Below are 24,698 nucleotides of genomic sequence, written 5' to 3' on the forward strand. Positions count from 1 at the left end.
GAACGCTTTCTAGATATATCTCTATTATAAATGCATGATTACCTCATTGTGCAGATAAGAAACTTGGCTTAGAGAATTTACGTGACTTCCCCAAGGCCATAAACCCTGTGTAGCGGTCTGAGATTCCAACCTGTATCTAGGCTATTCAGTGACTTTCAGAGCCGTCCATCCACAGCGCGGTTTTCCCTTCGTAGGTCCTGTCTCTGCAGCAACATCTTCCTGTGGAAAACGTCTTTGGAAAACGCTGACAGAGTCTTTTGAGCCTCGGCCGCACCCGTAACTCGCACAGCATACGGAAGTAACGGGCAGTTGGCCGGAAGTGGGGCTGTGCGGCCCGGGGGTAGCTGGAGGAGTCGACGAGCCGCGGCCGCTCGCGGGAGTGGCGACTGGTGTTGCGGCGCCCGCGCTCCACAGTCTCAGGTGAGTGACGGCGGCCAGAGAGGAGGCCGCGGCGGCGCTCCCTGCCGAGCTGGGCTGCGCTTCCCGGCGCGGGCTGCGGGCACCTGTCCAAGGCCCGGCTCTAGGGAGAACCTCGGCGACCCGGAGTTCTGTGGCCTTTGGCAGGCTGCTTACCTGAACCTTGAGTTTTCCTCTGTGAGACGGAGATGATAACAGTACTTGCTTCACAGGTCTTTTGTGAGAGCGTAGTGAGATATTCTGCCGCTTCTCTTATCACACTTCAATCTGCATGCGATTCACTGGAATCTGGAGGTTCGGATTCTGTAAGCCTGGGGTGGGGCCTGAGATTCAGCGTTTCTCACCAGTTTCCAGGTGAGGCTGATGCCGCTGCTCCGCAGGCCGCACTTTGAGCAGCAAGGCCTTGCGGCATTTTGCTCAGTACCTGGGAGAGGTTGAGTTTTCAGTAAATATCACTACGATATATACCCTTTCCCCATTTTTTAACAGATAGTTTCTGGTTGCACAAGTCTAAGGGTGTTATTGGTGTCCCCCTCCCTTTTTTCTCTCCAGGGATAAGAAAAATAATTGCCATTTCTCTTTCCGTACAAATCATGACACAGCTCTTCTTTCCTGACTCAGGGAGCTTTGGGGCCTCTCCATACCAGTTACGTGCATGGGCCTCCTCGGGTGATGCTTCATTGCCCGCTCACTACAGACCCTTGGACGGTGCTTCATCCTGTGGAGCTGGAGCCAAGTGCTTTAGCACCAACATGGCTAATGTTTTGTGCTTTAGTCATTTGTTGCTGCTGGAATCTGAATTTATGTTTTCTGCACTTTGCTCACACTTTGTGAATAGTAAGAACAGTCACCTAGATTCTGTGACTCACTGCTCTGAATGGCCTTGGGCAAGCTCTGGGATGAATTTGCTTCTGCCTGGTAGACCAGAATAAAACCTAAAGACTCTGTGCTGCATAAGACAGCTGAGAAAGTGAGGTTTTTGGCAGTTATGCACATCTAATTTGTCAGTATGATTTTCTTCCCCATTCATTGGTTTATTTTTCCTGGTCCCCAACAAAGCCTTGTCATTCATCATGCAAATAAGTCAACTTTGATACCAAAGAATTCTGATGCTTCCCCTTCACTTGTCTGAGATACTATACTGTGCAGCCTTGCAAATCTAGGAAAACAGATAAAGCCAAATGTTCGGTTGTGCTAACAGTGATAGGTACTTGGACTGTTTATTTGGAAATTTTTTCACATGGTTGTGGGTGCAGGTAGTTTACATGTTGGGATTTTTGTTAATCCTCTCGTAGACTGCAGTGCCTAGAGGAAGTTCGTTTTTTGCTATTTTAATTCTCAGGGCTACTCAACATATTATTTGCTAAAACGAAAATGGAGTTTGAAGTATCCATTTATTTGTGGTAATTTTATCAGGATATAAGTGGGTTAAATTTTTCTAGCAAAAGAATCAAATCAGAATTAAGGGATGAGATCCAGTAACTGGTAAATTGAATATGCTGAGGGTGTCATATACTTAATCTACAGTTAGCATGGCTGCCTTCCTCCGCCTGGCTCCCCTCCTCTAACTTCTGGACTGTAGTTTAAAACGAAGCTATTCGGCCTTGCTCAGACCTGTACCTGGAAGGTGGAAAGGTAAGATTTCTCGCTCTTGTGAAATCACATCATTCAGGGTGGTTTGGGCAGTGCCTTTCAGAACAGCCATGGTTGGTCCAGTGGTCTCTGAGGCTCCACTCTGGTTCTTTAGGACCCCTAAAGAGGAGATGGGAAGGAGAGTATCCTTGGGGCACTTAACTAGGAAAGGGGTTTTGTGAAATGATGTCACATAAATTTGAACCTTTAGAGGAGACATCGGGAGTTATTGATTGGGCATCTCATAGTGTTCTCTTTCCAGCTTTCTTATGGATTGTCTGGGAGCCCTTACGTAAGGAGGAACTAACTCTCAGCTATATTTTTCTCTATCTGGGCAAAACATTCTGGCCTCCTCTCTTTTGTAGTGCCTTTTCCCCCCACTCTTCTGCTTTATTGGTTCTGTATCTTCCTTGTGTTTCTTCCCTTTCCTTCTCCACAGTACTTAATACCCAGCTTCTGAAGTGGTTATATTTCAGATCTGTATACATAGATATGGTGTCTATACAGTTGTGCTAAAAGTTACATGGTGAAAAAGTGAGTAGCTGCTGTTTGCCATTTGCAATTTCACTCTGCATGGCTCTAAGATTATTTATTTTGTCATCGTTCTGTTACTGGGCATCCACAGAGAAGTTCTGCAGACAATAGGAAGTGCTTGTACTAGAAATAACTTTTCAGCATTTTCCTTGAGTATGTAGGTTTCTTTCTTTTTTTAAAAAAAAAAAGTATTTATTTATTTATTTATTTAATATTTTTTGGCTGTGTTGGGTCCTCGTTGCTGCACGCAGGCTCCCTCCAGTTGCAGAGAGCGAGGGCCGCTCCTCGTTGCAGTGCACGGGCCTCTCATGCAGTGGCTTCTCCTGTTGTGGAGCATGGGCTCCAGGCACGTGGGCCTCAACAGTTGTGGCACACAGGCCCAGTAGTTGTGGCTCGAGAGCTCCAGAGTGCAGGCTCAGCAGTTGTGGCGCACGGGCTCAGCCGCTCCGCGGCATGTGGGATCCTCCAGGACCAGGGCTTGAACCCACGTCCCCTGCATTGGCAGGCAGACTCCCAACCGCTGCACCACCAGGGAAGTCCCAAGGTTGCTTTCTCTATTCACTGATTGTCTTTTTTTTTTAAATATTCATTTTTATTTATTTATTTTGGCTGCACTGGGTCTTAGTTGCAGCACGTGGGATCTTCGTTGCGGCATGTGGGATCTAGTTCCCCGACCAGGGATGGAACGTGGGCCCCCTACATTGGCAGCGCGGAGTCTTACCCACTGGACCACCAGAGAAGTCCCTGATTGTCTTCTTGAAGAACACTTTAATTTCCTGTTAGAACATGCATTTTGTAAATTTAAGTTTTTTTTTTTTTTTTTTCTGCGATACGCGGGCCTCTCACTGTTGTGGCCTCTCCCGTTGCGGAGCACAGGCTCCGGACGCGCAGGCTCAGCGGCCATGGCTCACGGGCCCAGCCGCTCTGCGGCATGTGGGATCCTCCCGGACCGGGGCACGAACCCGTGTCCCCTGCATCGGCAGGCGGACTGTCAACCACTGCGCCACCAGGGAAGCCCCCTAAGTTTTTAAATTAAAAATACATGGCTTGGGGCTTCCCTGGTGGCGCAGCGGTTAAGAATCCACCTGCTGATGCAGGGGACATGGGTTCGAGCCCTGGTCTGGGAAGATCCCACATGCTGCGGAGCAACTAAGCCCGTGTGCCACAACTATTGAGCCTGTGCTCTAGAGCCCGTGAGCCAGAACTACTGAGCCCATGCGCCACAACCACTGAAGCCCACGCGCCTAGAGCCCGTGCTGTGCAACAAGAGAAGCCACCGCAATGAGAGGCCCGCACACCACAACGAAGAGTAGACCTCACTCGCCACAACTAAAAGAAAGTCCATGTGCAGCAACGAGGATCCAATGCAGCCAAAAATAAATAAATAAATAAATTTATTAAGAAAGAAAAATACATGGCTTATGTAGTTGAATTCCCTGGTGGCCCAGTGGTTAGGACTCTGCACTTTCACTGCTGAGGGCACAGGTTCAGTCCCTGGTCCAGGAACTAAGATTCCACAAGCCATGCAGCACTGCCAAAAAAAAAAAAGGCAAATAGTTTGACAGATCTTATAACACTAAAATTAATTTCCTTTCTTTTCTCCCTCCATTTTTGTTACCCAGAGTCACTTTTCAACTATTTGCCTGTTTCTTTTGGCATTCATTGGTGTATTTCTAAATAACATTTGTGTTTCTATTTCTTGATTTCTAGGATATATCTATGTCTATAAAATCTTTTGACTTCTTTGTTATGGACTTTGATGCTCTAGGTCTCTTGTATCACTACTCAGTTTTCTTCTACCCCACTTCCCCTCCCTTTAATGTCCCAACATAGGTTGCTCATAATTTTTGGTGAGGCAGATATTCAAGGTTTATATAAGTAAGATTATGTAAATATTGTTTACAGCTGAGTAAGGAGAGTAATATAACACTTTCTGTCTTGTACAACTTTTTTGTGTTGTTTGGAATTAATCATTTTTGTTGCTGTTACTGGCTTGGTTTTCCATCTACCTATTACTTGTTCATCCTCAGATTACCCATCAGAAATGTAAATCTTCTCTCCTATGTAATATCCATCTCCTCCAGCATAAACTAGTTGCTCATTGTGTCTGCTCACAGCTGTAGTCCTGGGATCTTCATCATTATCCTGGGGTTTCCCTTTACTTCCTTTCTATGTTGAACTTATGTATAAACTTCAATTATAGTTCTCTTTACCTTAATACTGGGGCATCTTGTTTTTGTTTTTGTTTTTTTTCTGCGGTACGCGGGCCTCTCACTGTTGTGGTCTCTCCCGTTGCGGAGCACAGGCTCCGGATGCGCAGGCTCAGTGGTCATGGCTCATGGGCCCAGCCGCTCCGTGGCATGTGGGATCTTCCCGGACCGGGGCACGAACCCGTGTCCCCTGCATCGGCAGGCGGACTCCCAACCACTGTGCCACCAGGAAAGCCCGATACTGGGGCATCTTGTAAACTCATTCCTTCATGTAGATTTTGGTCTTTGAGATTTTCTTTTTGTTCTTTTTATGAGTAGTATATACTAGTGATAGCTGGAATCTTACACTATTAGAGGTATGAGGGGCTTTTGGGCTCACCCAGTTCTAGTCCTCTAGCTTTCTGGCACCTGGAAACCATATAGATTGTTTGGGGTCCCCCCCACACCCCTGTCTGGAATCTGACTCCCCTTCTTGTCTCTCCAATACACTAGCAATGTGGGTTTTGGAATCAGATAATCTTTGATGTGATGTCAAACCGCATTCTGTCCCTTGGCTGTGTAATCTTCAGCAGGTTTCTTAATCTTGTGAAGACTCTTTTTACTTATCAACAATATGGAGATAATAAAACTTACCTTACAGAAAAGTTGTAAGGATTGGAACTGATGCAGATAAAGCAGCTCATTCAAGGCTTGCCACAGTGGAGACCCTGAGACAATTGTGGCTCTTGTTATTTCCATCTTGGGACGTAGCCTGTATTTTTTTTTTTTTTGGCTGTGCCGCGCAGCATGTGGAATCTTAGTTCCCAGACCAGGGATGGAACCCACGCCCCCCTGCGTTGGACGCGTGAAGTCTTATCACTGGACCAGCAGGGAAGTCCCTTAGCCTGTATCAAAAAGAGCCACATCAATTCGAAACACTGGATCTACACCAGTCAAATGATGTTCCACGTGGTTCTTTTGTTCATTTCAGGACCACATACAGTAATCTCATTAAGTACTCTTAGGTAGTATTAATTGCAGTAACTTAAATTATTTAATGTGCTTTTAAAATTATATTATTTATAAAAGTATTTGTTAAATTAATCCATGTACTCTTCTATTTAACAGTTTTAACCCCAATAAAAAGGAAAAAAAAGTGAATTTATCAAAGGTGTAGCAGAAAGTCCCCCAACAAAGAAGCTACATAGTTACTTTCCTTTTATAAAAGTTCATTTGGGAAAACCCGAATGAACTTTTTGGCCAACCCAGTATATTTTAAGTGATGGCACTTGTTGTGTTCTGTTTGTTCCACTGACTGTTTGTATGTACTTTTTCATGTGTTGATGCCTGACACACACTTATTCTGTAAATCACCCTCCTCGTTCTGGAGAGACATAATGGGTTTTCAGTTTTTTGCTATTGTTAAAAAAAATTTTTTTTTTTTTTTTTTTTTTTGCGGTACGCGGGCCTCTCACCGTTGTGGCCTCTACCGCCGCGGAGCACAGGCTCCAGACGCGCAGGCCCAGCGGCCATGGCTCCCGGGCCCAGCCGCTCCACGGCATGTGGGATCCTCCCGGATCGGGGCACGAACCCGTGTCCCCTGCATCGGCAGGCGGACTCTCAACCACTGCGCCACCAGGGAATCCCCTTAAAAAAATTTTTTTTTGTCTTTTTTTTTTTTTAAGTTATTTCTTCAGATCTAGTTCCCAAGATGAGAAGAAGGACTTTGAACAATTGCTTTAGTTGCACGTTGTGTTGAATTAAATTTAGATTCCAGGTTCCGAAACAGGTAGTCTTTCTTTTTTTTTCTTTTAATATTTATTTATTTGGCTGCGTCAGGTCTCAGTTGCAGCACGCAGGACCTTTATTGTGGCATGTGGGCATTGTGGTGTGCAGGCTTCTCTCTAGTTGTGGCACACAGGCTCCAGAGTGCACGGCCTCAGTAGTTGCAGCATGCGGGCTTAGTTGCCCTGCGGCATGTGGGATCTTAGTTCCCCGATCAGGGATCGAACCCACATCCCCTCCATTGGAAGGCAGATTCTTAACCACTGGACCACCAGGGAAGTCCTCTGAAACAGGTATTCTTAAAAGCCCTGTCAGCTGAAGAGTTCCATTAATTGCTCTCTCCTTTGTTCCCACCATGCCTGGGCTGCAATATTAATTGAGATTCCTAGTGACTATTTTGAGGCATAAATCTTTAATTATCATCTAAGTGTTCAAGAAAAATTTATTTCAGTACTGTTTTTCTGATGTTTTCTAATTTTTAAAAAGTGGGCCATATGCATTCATAGGAGTAAGCTAATGGTCTATAGCAAACTTATTCTGTAAAGGGCCAGATAGTAAATATTTTATGCTTTGCAGGCCATATATTCTCTGTCAAAATTACTCAACTCTGCTCTTGTAGTGAGAAAGCAGCCATAGACAATATTTAACAAATGGCCTGGCTATGTTCCGATAAAACTTTACTTAGAAAAACAGATGGAAGGGGACTTCCCTGGTGGCGCAGTGGTTAAGAATCTGCCCGCCAGTGCAGGGGACACAGGTTCGAGCCCTGGTCTGGGAAGATCCCACATGCCGCGGAACAGCTAAGCCCGTGCGCCACAACTACTGAAGCCTGCATGCCTAGAGCCCGTGCTCCGCAACGAGAAGCCACCGCAATGAGAAGCCCACGCACTGCAACGAAGAGTAGCCCCCGCTCGCCACAACTAGAGAAAGCCCACGCGCAGCAACGAAGACCCAACGCAGCCAAAAATAAAAATAAATTTTAAAAAATTAAAAAAAAAAACAAAACAGATGGAGGGCTGGATTTGGGCTCTGAGCCATAGTTTGCTAACACCTGATCTATAGCATCTGGACCCACAGATTGAAACATAGTGGGCAGAATGGTCCCCAGGCCACAGTAAGAAACCAAGCGTATAAAGATTTGGCATGAGAGAATTCCGTTCTGGTTCACAAAGAAATTAGAGCATACATTTCTGCCATCCAGAGAAGCCTGTGTAGCTGGGCTACCTGAAAAATGCTACTGGCCTGCCCTGCAGTCCTCTATTTCTTATGCTGTGGGCTCTGGAAGGAAGGGACTGACGGGGGTTGCTTGGGCATTTCAGAAAGTCATTCTGGCACCCTCAGAACCCTCATGGGATTTTCTGCAGCAAGAGCCCTGTCTGGTCCATATCTTGGCAGCTTAGGGCTCCCTGGGTTTTCTTTGTCGGGCCTTGGTATTTCTCAAGTGGAGGGAAAGACAATAAACATTGAAAGCAAGAGTACAGCAGAGTCATTTTCATAGCCTCTCATGGTTTCTACTATAGGAGAAAAATGGGACTTGGGCTGCTCACAGGCAGGATAATCAACACCTGACTCACTGGAAGCATTGCTAATCTGCCTCCTCCAGAGGAAAGCTGTGCTGTCCCCTTGTCAGCAGGGCAGTTGCATGAATTGGTGCTCCCTGAGCCCAGCTTTGAGATGCTCTTTGTGTCCCACCCATGAATTGACAGTGAGTAGGGCCTGGGCCTTCTGCCCTCCCCCACCAAAGTGGGTGAGTTTTTTATTTTTTATTGGAGTATTGTTGCTTTACAATGCTGTGTTTCTGTGGTACAGCAAAGTGAATCAGTTATACATATACATATATCCCCTCTTTTTTAGTTTTCCTTCCCATTTAGGTCACCACAGAGCACTGAGTAGAGTTCCCTGTGCTGTACAGTAGGTTCTCATTAGTTATCTATTTTATGCATAGTAGTGTATATATGTCAATCTCAATCTCCCAATTCATCCCACTCCCCACCCTTGGTATCCATACATTTGTTCTCTACGTCTGTGTCTCTATTTCTTCTTTGCAGATAAGTTCATCTGTACCATTTTTTCTAGATTCCGCATATAAGCTATATTATATGATATTTGTTTTTCTCCTTCTGACTTAATTCACTCTGTATGACAGTCTCTAGGTCTATCCATGTCTGCAAATGGCACAATTTCATTCCTTGTGAGTGAGTTTTTGAGTTTACTTCCCAAGTACGTGACTACTCTGTGATAGTGATTTAGACTGGAGAGGTCTGGAAGGAGGATAGGCATCTTCTAAGAGGTACAGGAGCAGCATTAGAACAACCAAATTCTGTAATCAAAAGGAGGAACAGGGAAGGTTATTGTGGGTATAATTAACTAAACTTTACCCCAAATCCCACTTTTTACTTTAGCTGTTAGTATGGCAGCTTTTACCAACTTTCTTATTCTCCAAGTGTGCTCTTTATGTGTTGATATCAAAGAGGTGGAATACGTTGCTCACTTTTGTTCCCAGCTTTCTTTTTGGAAATCTGCCTGCCTCCTTCCTGTTGGATGTTAGTGGAACAGCTGTTTCTAAGCATAAAGGAAGTCTGTCCAGAGGACAAAGGAAGTTCAGACTGAGGAGCAGTCCAAAGAACTGCCCAATAGTACCCTGCGTTTGGGGCTTTCCTGTGCCTTTACTCAAGGTACATGGGGTTTATCCTTGATGTATGCTGTTTTGTGGTTTGGGCGTTCACCAGCATTGAACTTACTTGAGTGGACAGTGGTGTAGTTTTAATCCATTTTTATAGTGTGTAAATTTTGGTATTATGATAGGTGGAAGCCACTTACTCTTCATCTGCCCTTCTTTCAGTATCTGGCACCAATTCTGGCCCAGTCATTTGTGATCCATGGCTCTTGTGATATGCCGAAGATTTCCAGGCAGTTTCTGTGGAATGCCTTCTCATCCAGCTCTAATCAAGAACCATGTAAACAAGAAATTGCTTGGTCAAACCAGTGAGGACTGTGTTCTGACTGCCAAAATGATCAGTTCTGACACCAGAATGGCAGCCACTCTCAAACTGTTAAAACCTTTAAGATATCGAGCTTTTTGCAATCCTTTTACCTACATTGCAACCCAAAGTGTGGCATGTTGGAATATGAGAAGCTGCACATGGCGCAAAGGACAGGACTCTCCAGAAAACAGCCTCTGCCATCCTGCCAAAAAAGTTAACATTTGTAGCACCTCTGCTTCTGGGAGAATTCTGACAATTAGCAGTACCCTCCCCGGTTTGGAATTCAGCAGGGCTTCTGCCTCTAAGGCCAGCACGTTGAAGCCGGGCTCACCCAGGGCCATGAGAGTTGATGAAGAGGATGTAGAAACTTTTGATTCCTTTGAAGACCCTCGAGTTTTCCTACAGCTAAGACCAGAATACCAGCTTCACAGCTATAACAGGTCTGAGACTTGTCAGCCCCTGTCTGTTTCAGAAGGTGAACTAATTTTGCACAAAGTCACAGTTTATCAAGATAATCTCCAGCCTCAAATTATTGCTGACTATTTTTGTAAGCTGAGCTCTTTGCCTGCAGAGCAGCATCCTGTTTTGCTGTCCAGTGCCAGCTTTGCTGTGCTCTGCCAGCTGAGTGTGAAAAACATAAATCTCTTTGATGCCCCAGATCTGATCAGTATTTTGAAAGCCTTTGTCAGTTTAGGAATTCCTCATTCCCATTCAATGCTAGATGTGTTTGAAACCAAATTTTGCCATAAGGTATGGGAGGTGAGTCTGGATCAACTTCTCTTGGTGGCTGACCTCTGGCGGTACTTGGGCCGCAGAGTACCTCGGTTTTTAAAAATCTTTTTTAGTTATCTTAATTTGCACTGGAAAGAGCTATCCTTGTCCCAGCTGATTCACTTAATTTATATTATAGGTGAAAGTCGTCAGGCACCCCAGGACCTAATGAAAAAATTGGAATCATTAATCCTCAAGTATATAGATTTGATTAATTTAGAGGAGGTTGGTACAATCTGTTTGGGGTTTTTTAAATCTAGTAGTAGTCTCTCTGAATTTGTCATGCGGAAAATTGGAGACCTGGCTTGTGCTGACATGCAGCATCTGAGTAGTTATGCCTTAGTGAATATTCTTAAAATGTTCCGTTTCACTCATGTGGATCACGTAAATTTCATGAAGCAGTTTGGACAGATTGCTCCTCAGCGAATTCCTTCCCTGGGAGTTCAAGGTGTCATGCACCTGACTCTTGCCTGCTCAGCCTTACGCATCCTGGATGAAGGAGTAATGAATGCTGTAGCTGCTTCTTTGCCTCCTAGGGTAGCATACTGTCGAAGTAAAGATGTTGCCAAGATTCTGTGGTCATTTGGAACTCTGAATTATAAGCCACCCAATGCAGAAGAGTTTTATTCTAGCCTGATAAATGAGATTCACAGAAAGATGCCTGAGTTCAACCGATACCCAGAACACCTGCTCACCTGCCTGCTGGGCCTGGCATTTTCTGAGTACTTTCCAGTAGAGCTCATAGATTTCGCTTTGAGTCCAGGGTTTGTCAGGTTAGCTCAAGAGAGAAGTAAGTTTGAGGTCACCAAGGAGCTTTATACTCTTGATGGTACAGTTGGCATTGAGTGTCCAGATTACAGAGGCAATCGTCTTAGTTCTCACCTTCAGCAAAAGGCATTGGAAATGCTGTGGAATTTAGCAAGGAAGGATATGAACTCAAAGCCTGAATTCCTAGAAGCTCTCTTTTTACTTGAGACCATGTTGGGTGGGCCCCAGTATGTCAAACACCATATGATTTTGCCTCATACCCGATCTTCTGATTTAGAGGTTCAGCTTGATGGTAACATGAAGCCATTACCATTTAACAGAGAAGCCACACCAACTGAAGATGTAGCCAAATTAAGGCTTAAGCATGTGGGAATCAGCCTTACAGATGATTTGATGAATCAGCTACTAAAAGGGAAATCAGGAGGGCATTTGCAGGGGGAAACTGAGTCAGACAGTGGGCAGCAGCCCATGAAATTAGAGGAGGAGTCGGCCATACCTATGGGGGGCTCCCTTTGCAATACGGCAGACAGATTGGAGGCCATGGAGATGGCTGGCCTGTGCCCCCCGGCCTGCAGGCAGGCCCCACAAGTGAAGCTGGCTATTCAGTTGACAAACAAGAACCAGTATTGCTATGGTTCCAGGGATCTGCTTGGACTACATAATATGAAGAGGCGGCAGCTGAATCAGCTTGGATACCATGTGGTGGAGTTATCTCACTGGGAATGGCTCCCACTACTGAAACGAACTCGCTTAGAAAAGCTGGCCTTTCTCCATGAGAAAGTGTTCACCTCTGCTCTCTGAAGGGCCTTCAGGGTCATTTCTAGTCATAAATGCTGTAGATGTGCACTGTGCCGGGTGTTGTGAAACAGTTATAAAAGCCAGAATGTAGATTTGGTAATAAAATCATCTGTTGAGGAGACTTGGTTGTGTTCTTGTCTGTGGCAGATAGAAGCTAGCATACGTTAGTTACTGTGAATTAATTGTAACCTGGTTCAGTTGTATAAGTTTCTGTTAATTTGTGCAGGTAAATAATAAACATCTTAAAATGTCTTATGGTCAAGTAACTCCTATCTCATTTTCCTTTCAGTTTACCGGCCTCATCTCATGGTTATTTTGAATTTTTAGGACAGAAGTGTAGTCAGGCATTGTCTAAAGCTCATTTTAAATAAGTGATTTTCTTATACTTTGTTTTAAGTAAGAATCTTTTACAGCTTCACTTACATTTCACCATTTTTCCCCCATTCATGTTTTCTTCACACCCTCTAAAATTAAAGTCCTTTTCATTTTCATTTAGATTTGGTTGGTTGTCGTTAGTTGCTCGTTCTTCCTGTTTCAAAGAGCCATTTCAGAATTACCTTAATATCTTCCTCTTAGCTCCCTTGTCTGCATTTCTACTTCTCTTATATAATTCCTCCTCGCCCCACTCCCAAGGACATTTTCTCCTTAAAATTGGACCTAGAAGAGTAGAATTACATGAGTGCCTGTTGGGCCAGTGGTTCCCAAATCTGATGACCAGGCAGAATGTTTTTCATGGCAAGTAGCTCTGACAAGAAGGAAATGTATTACTCCCATAATAGGTAGTCTAGGGGGCTTCAGGTTTGTATTAGAGCCACAAGCATAAGAAGATTATATATATGTAAGAAACTTGATACAGGTAACTTTTATAAACACTTGGGGTCTATGAGAATTTGTTTTAAAATGGACTCCTCCCACCATTATTTAGGTTTCCTCTCAAAAGTCATTTCCCCATCCATGCTAACTAAAATTACCCCATTGGCCTTTGATCATGCTCTATCACCTTCAGCTTCATTATCCTCATTGCATTCAGCAGTATCAGAAATTATTCTTTATTTACTTACTGGTTTCCCTGTTGGAAGGTAGCTCCTTGAGTTAACTTTGTCTAGAATTTATCTGCAGTGCCTAGAATGGGTCCTGGAACATAATCATGTTTAGTGAGTGTGGTCGGGGAATTTAGAGTGGTTAGGCATTGCTGGAGAGTTGGGGGTAGAAGGAAGGTAGAGGGTGGGGCTAGAGAGAGAGAATATCTGGGTCACAAGCCTTATGGCCTTGCTAAAGAGCCTAGGTTTACAGGGGCTAGAGTGCCTCTAAAGGGTCTAAGTCGGGGAGTAATTGGAGAGATTCATGTTTTAGAAATGTTAGGTAAAAAGCAGGATAGAACTAGATTGAGTGGTGGGGGGTGTGTGAGATCAATCAGGGAGAATATTTCACAAATGTGTGCAAGAGCTCATGTGAGAGACAATGAAGGCCCAAATTATGGGAATGGAAAGTTTAAATTTCAGAGATGTTTGGAAGGGGAAAAAGATCAATACTTGCTAATTGATCAGTTTGGGGAATGATGATTTTAGTGCCTAGATTGATAGGGAGTCAGCAACTAAAATTGAGACTAAAGCAGGAGATGTGTTTGGGTACAGAGTTAATGCTGAGTCTGCCCGGATCATGCTGAGATGGGCCTCTAGGCAGAAGGGTCCAGGCTGGGGTCTCAAGTGGGCATGAGGTCAGATGGCAGAACCATGAGTGAAATTTCCTAGGACAGGTGGAAAGTAGGTTATTGCAGGTAGGGAGGGGAAAAGATGACCAAGAGTAGAATACCAGAATTTATAGGGAGGGCAAAGCAAAGGGATCCAGTGATAAAGGCAGGAAAAGAACAGTTAGATAATCAGACTTAGGAAAAAATAGGGGCATAGAAGTAAGTCTGGGCTCCCCAAGACCACTTTCACTAGAATGATTCACAAAACTAAGAAAAACTTAGAGTTATGGTTTATTATAGTGAAAGGATACAGATTAAAATCAGCAAAAGAAAAAGGCACATAGTGTAGAGTCTAGGAGAGGCCAGTCACAAGCTTTCAGTTGTCCTTGTCCAGTGGAGACATACAGTCTGCTCTTAATTCATCCCAACAATGATGTTTGCCAATATGTACAGATATTGCCAGTCAGGGAAGCTCACCTGAGTCTTGGTGTGCAGGGTTGTTATTTGGGGTCAGTCATGTAGACATGGAGTGAGTGCCCACATGGCTGACCTTAGTTACTCAGTCCCCAACCCCTCCAGAGGTCCAGCTTATACAGCATGACACAAGGCTCCCACCATAAATTACTTTGTTAATGTAAACTATCTGGTGTGGCCCGAGGTCCTAGATGTATATAAAACAGTCTTATCAGGCACAGTGTTCCAAAGGCTTAGAGATTATATCCCAGGACTTGGTGACGTTTCTTTGGAACGTGCAAGACTTGAATACCCCAAACCTGCTGAGTTAACCTTTCACTGCACAGAAGCCAAGGGTAAAGAGTATTTCAAGAAGGAAAGGGTTTGTATAGTCAGTTGCTAGGGAGAGAGCAATTAAGGCAAGAACTGAAAAATCTTCAGTCAGTTTAGCAACTTGTATATCACTGATGACCTTAACAATAGCAATTTGAATTGAATTGTCAGGGCAAAAGCCAGACTGCACACCTGTTGAATGAGTGGAGTTAAGGAATGGATTGCAAATATTGAGGCAATTCCTTGGGAACCTTTGAAGGGATGGGGAAATTTGAGCAGGGTTTAGAATGGGACTAGGATTGCCAGATAAAATATAGTATGGTCAGTTAAATTTGAATTTCAGATAAGTAGTGAATAATGTTTTGTAAAATACATGTAAAATTGGCTATTTTAAACAAAGTGTACAATTCAGTGATATTTAGTACATTGATAGTGTTGTGTAACCAGTCATCACTATCTACTTGCAGAAGTTTCTTCACCCCCAAAGGAAACTCCATACACATTAAGCAGTCACCCCACATTTCCCCCTTCCTCAGACCCTGTCCACTAATCTGCTTTGTCTCTATGGATTTGCATATATGGATATTTCATATAAATGAAATTGTACAATATGCAGCTTTCTGTGTCTGACTTCTACTTAGCATAATATTTTCAAGGTTCATCCATGTTATAGCATTTACTAGTACTTCATTCTTTTTTATGGCCAAAAAATACTCCATTTCATATATATACAATATCTTATTTATCCACTCATCAGTTGATGGACATCGGGTTGTTTTCACATTTTAGCTATTATGAATAGTGCTGCTGTGGACACTCATATACAAATTTTTGTTTGAACACCTGTTTTCAGTACTTTTGGGTATATACCTAGGAGTGAAATTGCTGGGTCATGTATTAATTCTATGTTTAACTTATTGAGGAGCCACCATACTTCCGCAGTGGCTATACCATTTTACATTCCTACCAGAAAGTACTAGGTTTCCAATTTCTCCACATCTTTTTTTTTGTTTGTTTTGTTTTTGTTTTTTTGTTTTTGCGGTACGCCGGCCTCTCACTGTTGTGGCCTCTCCCGTTGCGGAGCACAGGCTCCAGACGCACAGGCTCAGCGGCCATGGCTCATGGGCCCAGCCGCTCCGCGGCCTGTGGGATCTTCCCGGACCGGGACATGAACCCGCGTCCCTTGCATCGGCAGGCGGACTCTCAACCACTGCACCACCAGGGAAGCCCTCTCTACATCTTTGCTATTTTAAAAAAAATAGCCATCCTAGTGGATGTGAAGTGATATCTCATTGTGGTTTTGATTTGCATTTCCCTAGTGACTGATGATGTTTAGTAGCTTTTCAATCTTAATATCAAGTATTCCAACCCATGAACACAGGATGTCTTTCCATTTACTTAGCTCTTTAATTTCTTTCCTTTTTTTAAAAAAAAAAAAATTTTATTTATTTATTTATTTAGGTTGCGTTGGGTCTTCGTTGCTGTGCACGGGCTTTCTCTCTAGTTGTGGCGAGTGGGGTTCTACTCTTCATTGCGGTGCGCGGGCTTCTCATTGCGGTGGCTTCTCTTGTTGCAGAGCACGGGCTCTAGGCTCACGGGCTTCAGTAGCTGTGGCACGCGGGCTCTAGAGTGCAGGCTCAGTAGTTGTGACGCATGGGCTTAGTTGCTCCACAGCATGTGGGATCTTCCCGGACCAGGGCTCGAACGCGTGTCCCCTGCATTGGCAGGTGGATTCTTAACCACTGCGCCACCAGGGAAGTCCAGTCTTTAATTTCTTTCAACAACATTTTGTAGTTTTCAGTGTGTAAGTTTTGCACCTTCTCAGTTAAATTTATTCCTAAGTATTTTATTCTTTTTGATGCTATTGTAGATGGAATTTTCTTAATTTCCTTTATGAATTGCTCATTGCTAGTGTATAGAAATACAACTGATTTACACCTTTGCTCAATTCTTTTATTAGCTCTTGTAAGTTTTGTGTATGTATATATGTATATTCTTTAGGATTTTCTATATATGGGATCATGTCATCTATGTATAGAGATAGTTTTACTTCTTCCTTTCCACTTTGGATACTTTTTAATTTCATTTTCTTCCCTAATTGCTCTGGCTATAACTTCTAGACAAAGTTGAATCGTAGTGGTGAAAGCAGGCATCCTCGTCTTGTTCTGGATCTTAGGGGGAATGCTTTTAGTCTTTTACCACTGAGTATGATATTAGCTGTGGATTTTTTGTAAATGTCCTTTATTGTGTTGAGGAAGTTCCTTTCTATTCGTAGTTTGCTGAATGTGCAATAAATAATTTTTTAATGTATGTCCCAAGTAGTACATGGAACATTCTTATACTAAACAAACAACCAAAAAAAATCCATTGTTTATCCAAATTTCAGATTTAAGTGGGCATTTAAAATTTTTATTTGCTAAATTGACAACCCTAAGAAAGACAAGGCTGGGTTCTTTTGAGGTGGCTGATGGGGCCAGAAGAGACTTGAATTGTTGTTTACATGTTGAGGAAAGGGTCCAATAGTCAAAGATAAGTTGAAGATTCAAGAGAGAGGCAAGAACAGATGGAATAAGGCCCTGGAGGAGAAGGACAGAGTTAGGGTCAGGTTTGTATGTGAGGAGCTTGGTTGCCTTACCTGGGTTCTCATATAATTTTTCTGACACTGCTATTAAGGTACCGAGTAAATGGTATTAGAACCCTTCCCCATCTGTGCCTTGTTTTGATCGTGTGAGTTTCTTAAGAGTAAAAACTGTGTCCACTTGTGCCTAGCAGAGTATCTTGCACATATTAAGCTCTTGAAGGGTGAATTGGCTCCAGATGTATAACATTGCAAGCTTCTTTTGGGCCTACACCTGGGTTCTGGTCTTCCTGCTTCCCTCTCATCTGTGGGTGACTATGTGGGATAGGCTGGGACAGCTGTCTTTCATTTTAACCAGCTATAAAAAAATGCACACAAGTCAGATTTTTTACTTGGATGGACCAGTAACTCAATTTAGAAATTATAAGAAGTATTGTACTTCTTTAAAAGCTGAAATGCCCAATTTATGAAATTGCTCAGTGCCTTGGTATTCCACCCACTCTTTGATGCTAAATGCTTTTCTCTTATTTGACAGGTAATCTTTTTTTTTTATTCTGTAACCTGTTTGACCCTAGTCTTTAAAATATGTGCACCTGCCAGAATTACTTTCCATTACATTTTCATGAGACTCAAAAATCAGCTTGTATAACTCAGCTATGGCAACTTCTTTGTAAGCCAAAGGAAGATGGATGCACATGTGTCCAGAAAGTGTCATGGTCACCTTATTCTCTTCTAAGTTATCCCTTCACACTTCCCCACCTCTAGGTTCTGAGTCATCAGCAACAAAAAGGTTTGCTTGGCTGCTTTAAGCTCCAAGGAAGCACAGACAGAAACTTTCCAGATAGGATGTCCCAGTTTGCTTGGGACTTTCTTGGTTTTAGCACTGAAAGTTCCACATTCTGAAAAAAACCCTCAGTCCTGGGTATACCATATTGTTGGTCACCCTACCTCTGGGTCCCTTCTTAGTCCTTCCCTTGCATTTTCCCTTCCTCAGCCTGGTACAGGGAGGCAGAGGAGAAAGGTCTGTCTCCGTGTGGACATCCAGTCCCGTAGGGGCTGTCAGCTGCAAGAAATACTCCAGAGCATGTATCTGGAGCCTCATTCTTCTTCCTCTTTTTAAAATAAATTTATTTATTTATTTATATTTGGCTGCGCCCAGGTTTTCTCTAGTTTTGGCGAGTGGGGGCTACTCTTCGTTGCAGTGCACAGGCTTCTCATTGAGGTGGCTTCTCTTGTTGTGGAGCATGGGCTCTAGGAGCACAGGCTTCAGTAGTTGTGGCATACGGGCTCTAGAGAGCAGGCTCAGTAGTTGTGTCGCATGGGCTTAGTTGCTCCGCAGTATCTGGGATTTTCCTGGACTAGGGCTTGAACCCATGTCCCCAGCATTAGCAGGTGGATTCTTAACCACTGCGCCACCAGGGAAGTCCCTCAAGTTTGTTTCTTATAGTGTGGGTAGTGGAATTAAACTGGAGTCTTCAGTTGAGGAGCTTAGATCTGGGTGAGGAACTTTAAGACTTCTGTGGTAGTAGAGTATTTGGATTTATAAAGGACAGTACAAGGGATCCTTGTGATGGAACTGTTCTGTATCTTGACTTTGGCACACACAAAGTGATTACATAAATCTGTGCATAGAATAAAATTGCACAGAACTTAATAAACAGGCACACACAAATGAGTACGTGTAAAACTGGTGAAATCTGAGTAGGATCAGTAGATCCTATCATTGTCAGATTCCTGGTAGTAATGTTGCACTATAACTATGCCTTTCCAGCCCTGCTTCCTCCAGCTAAGTGGCATATTCAGCATTTCCTGGATTGGCCTCACGTTGTCCTGTTTCTGTGCCTTGAGTCTTACTGGTCCTTCTCCCTAGTGCCCTTCCTATTTTGTTCCTGTTCTTGTCTCTTGGCTCCTATAGTCAAGCACATACTGTACGATTTACCACTAGTATGTGGTATCTGTCCTTCAAAGTTGTCCGTGAGGTCAGACATGTGTCTTAGTTGTCTCTAGTTCAAACGCTACTCCTGTGAATTCTTCCCTGACTTCTGGGTATACCTTTGGCCAATGTTTTCAGTCTTTTTCATCAAAAGCCACAGTACATTTTATATTGAACCTAGTATATATTTGTTATATGTATTTGTATAAAACTGAAACAAAAGTCTCCTGAAATAATGCACTATGTGCACTTTGGTATTTTGTACTTTTTTAGTTCATATTTCTCTTCTTCAACCTATAACTTGATTTTAAAACAACAAATTGAAAAACATTGATTAGACCATCCTTCCCTACTCTTAATGTCATCTGTGAAAAGCTCTGTTACAAACCTTTGTATTCCATAATCACTGTTGGAAGGAAGTTTGTAATGCTTCAAGACTTGAGGACAGGACCGTGTTATTTAACTTTTTTTCCCCACAAAAAGACTTATAGAGAATATTTACTGCAGCTTTTTTTCATAGTAAAAAAATTAAAAATATAAATAATAGGTCAATGGAGAAATAAACTGTGTTTTAGTCATACAGTGGAATACTATGAAGAAGTTAAAATGAACAAACTAGATATACACATTTCAACATGAAAAAACTTAAAATAATAATGCTTAATAGAAAAGCATGTTGCAAGATAATACATGGTAAATTATCATTAAGGTACATTAATGAGACATGAACATGGCAGAATGTTAGCATTTGCTAAATCTAGGTGGTGGGTAGAAGAATGTCTACTATGTTATATTCTTTACCTTTTAATCTAAAATATTTTGTAATAAAAAAATCTTTGTAATGAAAATTGATATCTGCTTATAAATATTTATTATCTTACTATCTTATAAGGCCATATTGTCTGGCTTCAAGCTGCTTCACTGAACTGCAGGGCACTTTAGCCATGGTCTGTGGTCCCCAGCTTATACTCAGACACGGTCTCTCTTGTACTTAGATGCCAAATTTGGATAAGGAGTCTATAATTTGTAAGTATTCCCTGGAGAGTGTTTGCAGTGAATTCAGGTAGCTTGGCTATTTCCTAGGCAGAGCTAAGGAGGCCGTCTTCCTGGATGAGACTGTTTGCATTTTCATATGGTGAGCCATTCTTTTTTTTCTGTGTTAAGCATTAAGGCAGGAAATACTTGCCTTAAAAGATCAGGAGTGTTGGAACAAGAGAGAGGAAAAGATCATGCACAGACCTCAGTGGCAACCGGAGTCGTATAGAATCCTACAGTGTTTGGACATCACTATTTCCTAAAGAAACAGATACCATGATTTGTAAGATTTTCTTTAAAGGATCTGCTACTCTAATCCTGTAATGACACAGTCACTTGTTTCAGTTTGCTCTCCAGTCCTAATTTGTTTTCAGTCACTTTTTCCCCAATCATTATTATTATTATTATTATTTTATTATTGTTATTAGACTATTTAAGAGTAGTTTTAGGCTTACAGGAAAATTGATCAAATAATACAGAGAGTACCCATATACGTCCTCTCCCTTGCATACAGTTTCCCTATTATTAACATCTTGCATTAATGTGGTATATCTATTATAATTGGTAAGCCAATATTGATATATTATTTTTATCTGACATCCATAGTTTACATTAAGGTTTATTCTTTGTGTTGTACAGTTCTGTGGATTTTCACAAATGTATAACGCCATGTATTACAGTATCATACAGAATAGTTTCACCACCTGACCATTTCATTTTTATCTCCACTCCAGTTCCTAGCATAGGGCTTGTAAATGTTACATGAATGTGCAGTGTTATCTCATCTAAAATTAAATATGACCAATCAAATTCAGTAGAGTTTGAAAAACATTTAAAGAACAATCTTCCACAACCAACTAGAGCCTATCTTAGGAATAAAAAGATGGCTTAAAATTGGAAATTTTGGGACTTCCCTGGTGGCACAGTGGTTAAGAATCTGCCTGCCGATGTAGGGGACACAGGTTCGATCCATGGTCCGGGAAGATCCCACATGGCGCGGAGCAACTAAGCCCATGCGCCACAACTACTGAGCCTGCACTCTAGAGCCCACAAGCCACAACTACTGAGCCCCCGTGCCACAACTACTGAAACCCACACGCCTAGAGCCCGAGCTCCAAAACAAGAGAAGCCACCGCAATGAGAAGCCCGCGCACTGCAACAAAGAGTAGCCCCTGCTCGTCTCAACTAGAGAAAGCCTGCGCACAGCAACGAATACCCAACACAGCCAAAAATAAATAAATAAATTTATTTATTTTTAAAAATTGGAAAATGTGTTATATCTCATTAATCTGTCAAATAAGAAAAATAATAAAACTCAATATATAGAGACAATCAGAATTCAAAGCATATCCCTGATTTTCAAAAACCTATGAAAATCAGAGTGCTTTATTAACATAGAAAGAATATTTCAGTCTAACAATCAGCATTATGTTCAAAGATGAAACACTAGAGGTGTTTTCTAATGGGAACAAAACAAGCATGGCAACTCTAATATTATTTTATATAATTCTGGCAGTTCTAGCTAGTATAGTAAGATGAGAGACAGAAATAAGAGTTACCATTTTAAGAAAGAGGCTCTCATTGTTATTGAGATTGTAGAACCTCCTGCCCCCCCAAGTCCCTGAAACTTTGTTAAAATCAATGAGCTCAATAGGATAACTGAGGGACTTCCCTGGTGGTCCAATGGTTAAGACTCCTCACTTCCACTGCAGGGGACCCAGGTTCGATCCCTGGTTGGGGAACTGAGATCCCTTGAGCTGCGTGGCACAGCCAAAAAAAAAAAAAAGTAATCAAAAGCTTTTACCAACATGTAGAATCAACATGAATGCAGACTTCTACAAATGTGGACTGTCAGGGGCTTCCCTGGTGGCGCAGTGGTTGAGAGTCCTCCTGCCGATGCAGGGGACGCGGGTTCGTGCCCCGGTCCGGGAAGATCCCACATGCCGCGGAGCAGCTGGGCCCGTGAGCCATGGCCGCTGAGCCTGCGCGTCCAGAGCCCGTGCTCCACAACGGGAGAGACCACAACAGTGAGAGGCCCGCGTACCGCAAAAAAAAAAAAAAAAAAAAATATTCTGTGTTTATATGTAAAACTGACATAGGGGCTAGGCTGAGATAATAAACATTCACAGGTCTCATGGCAGATCTTCACTGTGCAGAAACTACTCACTAAAATGTTGCAGGATGCCCAACATGCCTGGCCTCTGCAAGTGGCACTTACTGAGCACGACAATACCAAGACCCCAGAGGGTGGCCCTGTCGCTATTGGGAGTTTTTCATGGCCTTGTCTGTTAGATGGAAAAGCATAGATGGCTGGCTGGCCTCATTCAAGGAGTTCAAATCCATTGGAGAGGCTTACCACTGGGAGGGATGTTTCTAGTGCCTTCCCTACTTCTCTACAGAGAAAGATGAAGGCTGTTGGACATTAGTCTTTTTCTTTCAGTTTTATTGAGCTATAACTGACATATAACATTGTATAAGTTTAAGGTGTACAACATAGTGATTTAATATATGTATATATTGTGAAATGATTACCATAATAAGCTTAGTTAACATCTATCACCTCACATAGTTACTTTTTTTTTTTTTTTTTTTGTCTTGTGATGAGAACTTTTAAGGTCTGGTCTCTTAGGAGCTTTCAAATGTACAATACAGTGTTAACTGTAGTCACCATGTTGTACATTACATCCCCAGAACTTATTTATCTTAACTAGAAGTTTGTACCTATTAACCACCTTCATCCATTTCCCTCACCCTGCTTATTGGTCATCAAAATGACTACAGTTGACCCTTGAACAGCACCGGTTTGAACTATGCAGATCCACTCACATGTGGATTTTTTTTCACTAAATACATACGACAGTACCACACAATTTGAGTTTGGTTGAATTCACTTATGTGGAAACAATACAGAGGGCAGACTGTAAAGATAAACGTGGATTTTCAACACCTGTGTGGAGGGTCAGTGCCCTTAAACCCTGTGTTGTTCAAGGGTCAGATGTGTTTGTTTTATTTATTTTTGGCTGCACTGGGTCTTCATTGCTGCCCGCAGGCTCTCTCTAGTTGCAGTGAGCAGGGTCTACTCTTCATTGCAGCACGTGGGCTTCTTATTGCAGTGGCGTCTCTTGTTGCAGAGCACAGGCTGTAGGCATGCAGGCTTAGTTGTTCCACGGCATGTGGGATCTTCCTGGACCAGGGATCGAACCCATGTCCCCTGCATTGGCAGGCAGATTCTTAACCACTGTGCTACCAGGGAAGTCCCGAGGGTCAGCTGTATTTGGATTAGATGTTCTTTTGTATATTTTGTTTGTTTGTTTATTTATTTAATTTTGGCTGTGTTGTGTCTTCATTGCTGCGTGCGGGCTTTCTCTAGTTGCAGTGAGTGGGGGCTACTCTTCCTTGGCGGTGTGTGGACTTCTCATCTCGGTGGCGTCTCTTGTTGCAGAGCACAGGCTCTAGGTGCGCGGGCTTCAGTAGTTGTAGCACGTGGGCTCAGTAGTTGTGGCTCGCAGGCTCTAGAGCGCAGGCTCAGTAGTTGTGGCACACGGGCTTAGTTGCTCCACGGCATGTGGCATCTTCCCGGATCAGGGCTCAAACCCATGTCCCCTGCATTGGCAGGCAGACTCTTAACCACTGCGCCAGCAGGGAAGCTCCTAGATGTTCTTTTAAGGTGCTTTTCAACTCTAAGATTTTCTACTTCTCAATAACCACATTTTTGATTCTTCTAATTGTTTTCGTGTTAATAAGAAAACATAATTGCATTAACAAGTGTTAAATGACAATGATGCATAGCACCACTATGATTATTTTCTGTGACCCTTTTCATTCTAAACCTTCTGGCTAAGTAGTCCTCTTTTTTCTTTGAGCTCATCCACTTTTGACCCTCTCTTTCCTGTGGGGATCCCCCTGCAGAGCTGATAGGCCCTTGCCTCCACTGGGGCTTTAGAACAGCTGTCATCCAGAGAACCAAACTACACAGTCTGCAAAAGAAATCTGCTTTGTAATTTTTCAGTGACTAATTTCCCAGTATCCCATATAGTATACAAAAAGAGAGTATAGACCATGAGAGTGTGTGTATGTTAAAGTTTTATTGTTATCCTGTTTGATTCTCATCTCTTTTTTTTTTTTAACATCTTTATTGGAGTATAATTGCTTTACAATGGTATGTTAGTTTCTGCTTTATAACAAAGTGAATCAGCTATACATATATCCCCATATCTCTTACCTCTTGCGTCTCCCTCCCTCCCACCCTCCCTATCCCACCCCTCTAGGTGGTCACAAAGCACCAAGCTGATCTTATGAATCAACTCCTAAAAGTTTAGATTTGAATTTTAACTTGTCTAATACCAAGTTTTATTTTTTCATTTAAGGCTATTTCTGATGCTTGGAAGCTATCCTTTCAGCCGTAAGGATGGTAATAAATCTTTGTCTCCCACAGTTCAGACCAAGAATTTACTGCAACAAGGTAAACAAAACAAGTATATACACATAAATAAATATATGACATCTATTTTTCATGTTTTTCCCCATTTCCTGCCTTGTGTATGTAGACTTAATTCAGGCTTAATGTGCTTTCACCCTCATTGTTTTAGAGTCTACCAGATGATATTTAGGTAAGCATGGGTCAGACTGCACCTCTAGAGTCAGACAGCACCATTACAAGCTGAGTTGTGACTCATTTTGTGGAGGGTTCTCTTCCCTTTGACAGTAAATTTTAATTTCACTCAAGGTCAAAGTGAAGGTAGGAATTCTCTCTCTCCCATGCTGTTGTTCTTGCTAACTTCTCATGCTAGAAATAATG

At 42.6% G+C, this 24,698-nt stretch overlaps 2 protein-coding genes across 5 annotated transcripts in view; both read left to right on the forward strand.

Moving 5' to 3' along the window:
* Nucleotides 1-323: 323 nt before the first annotated feature.
* The window catches only part of UBOX5 (U-box domain containing 5), a 33,583-nt gene continuing 9,208 nt past the window's right edge, over nt 324-24,698 (forward strand). For 2 of the 3 annotated variants that reach the window (XM_022592868.2, XM_022592866.2), the window contains exons 1-2: nt 1,945-2,052; nt 24,268-24,362. In XM_022592868.2, the coding sequence (XP_022448576.1) occupies nt 24,309-24,362 (54 nt within the window). In that variant the 5' untranslated portion in view covers nt 1,945-2,052; nt 24,268-24,308. Of the gene's footprint in view, nt 421-1,944; nt 2,053-24,267; nt 24,363-24,698 lie in introns of those variants that run through there. The other variant, XM_022592867.2, reaches the window with a different exon arrangement.
* On the forward strand, nt 331-24,261 carry FASTKD5 (FASTK mitochondrial RNA regulator 5). 2 transcript variants are annotated; one of them, XM_022592859.2, is made up of 2 exons: nt 331-420; nt 9,400-24,261. In XM_022592859.2, the coding sequence occupies exon 2, from the start codon at nt 9,437-9,439 to the stop codon at nt 11,879-11,881; it is 2,445 nt and encodes an 814-aa protein (XP_022448567.1). In that variant the 5' UTR covers nt 331-420; nt 9,400-9,436; the 3' UTR covers nt 11,882-24,261. The 2 variants fall into 2 exon arrangements, with proteins under 2 accessions (XP_022448567.1, XP_022448565.1); XM_022592857.3 differs by lacking the exon at nt 331-420 and adding an exon at nt 1,946-2,052.

This window comes from Delphinapterus leucas, chromosome 15 (assembly GCF_059928025.1).
Source record: "Delphinapterus leucas isolate spDelLeu-1000000601 "Yukka" chromosome 15, BTC_Dleu_Yukka2, whole genome shotgun sequence".
Lineage (NCBI taxonomy): Eukaryota > Metazoa > Chordata > Mammalia > Artiodactyla > Monodontidae > Delphinapterus > Delphinapterus leucas.

Coding starts and splice junctions, on each gene's coding strand:
- FASTKD5 (XM_022592859.2), top strand. CDS start 9,437: ATGGCTCTTGTGATATGCCGAAGATTTCCAGGCAGTTTCTGTGGAATG.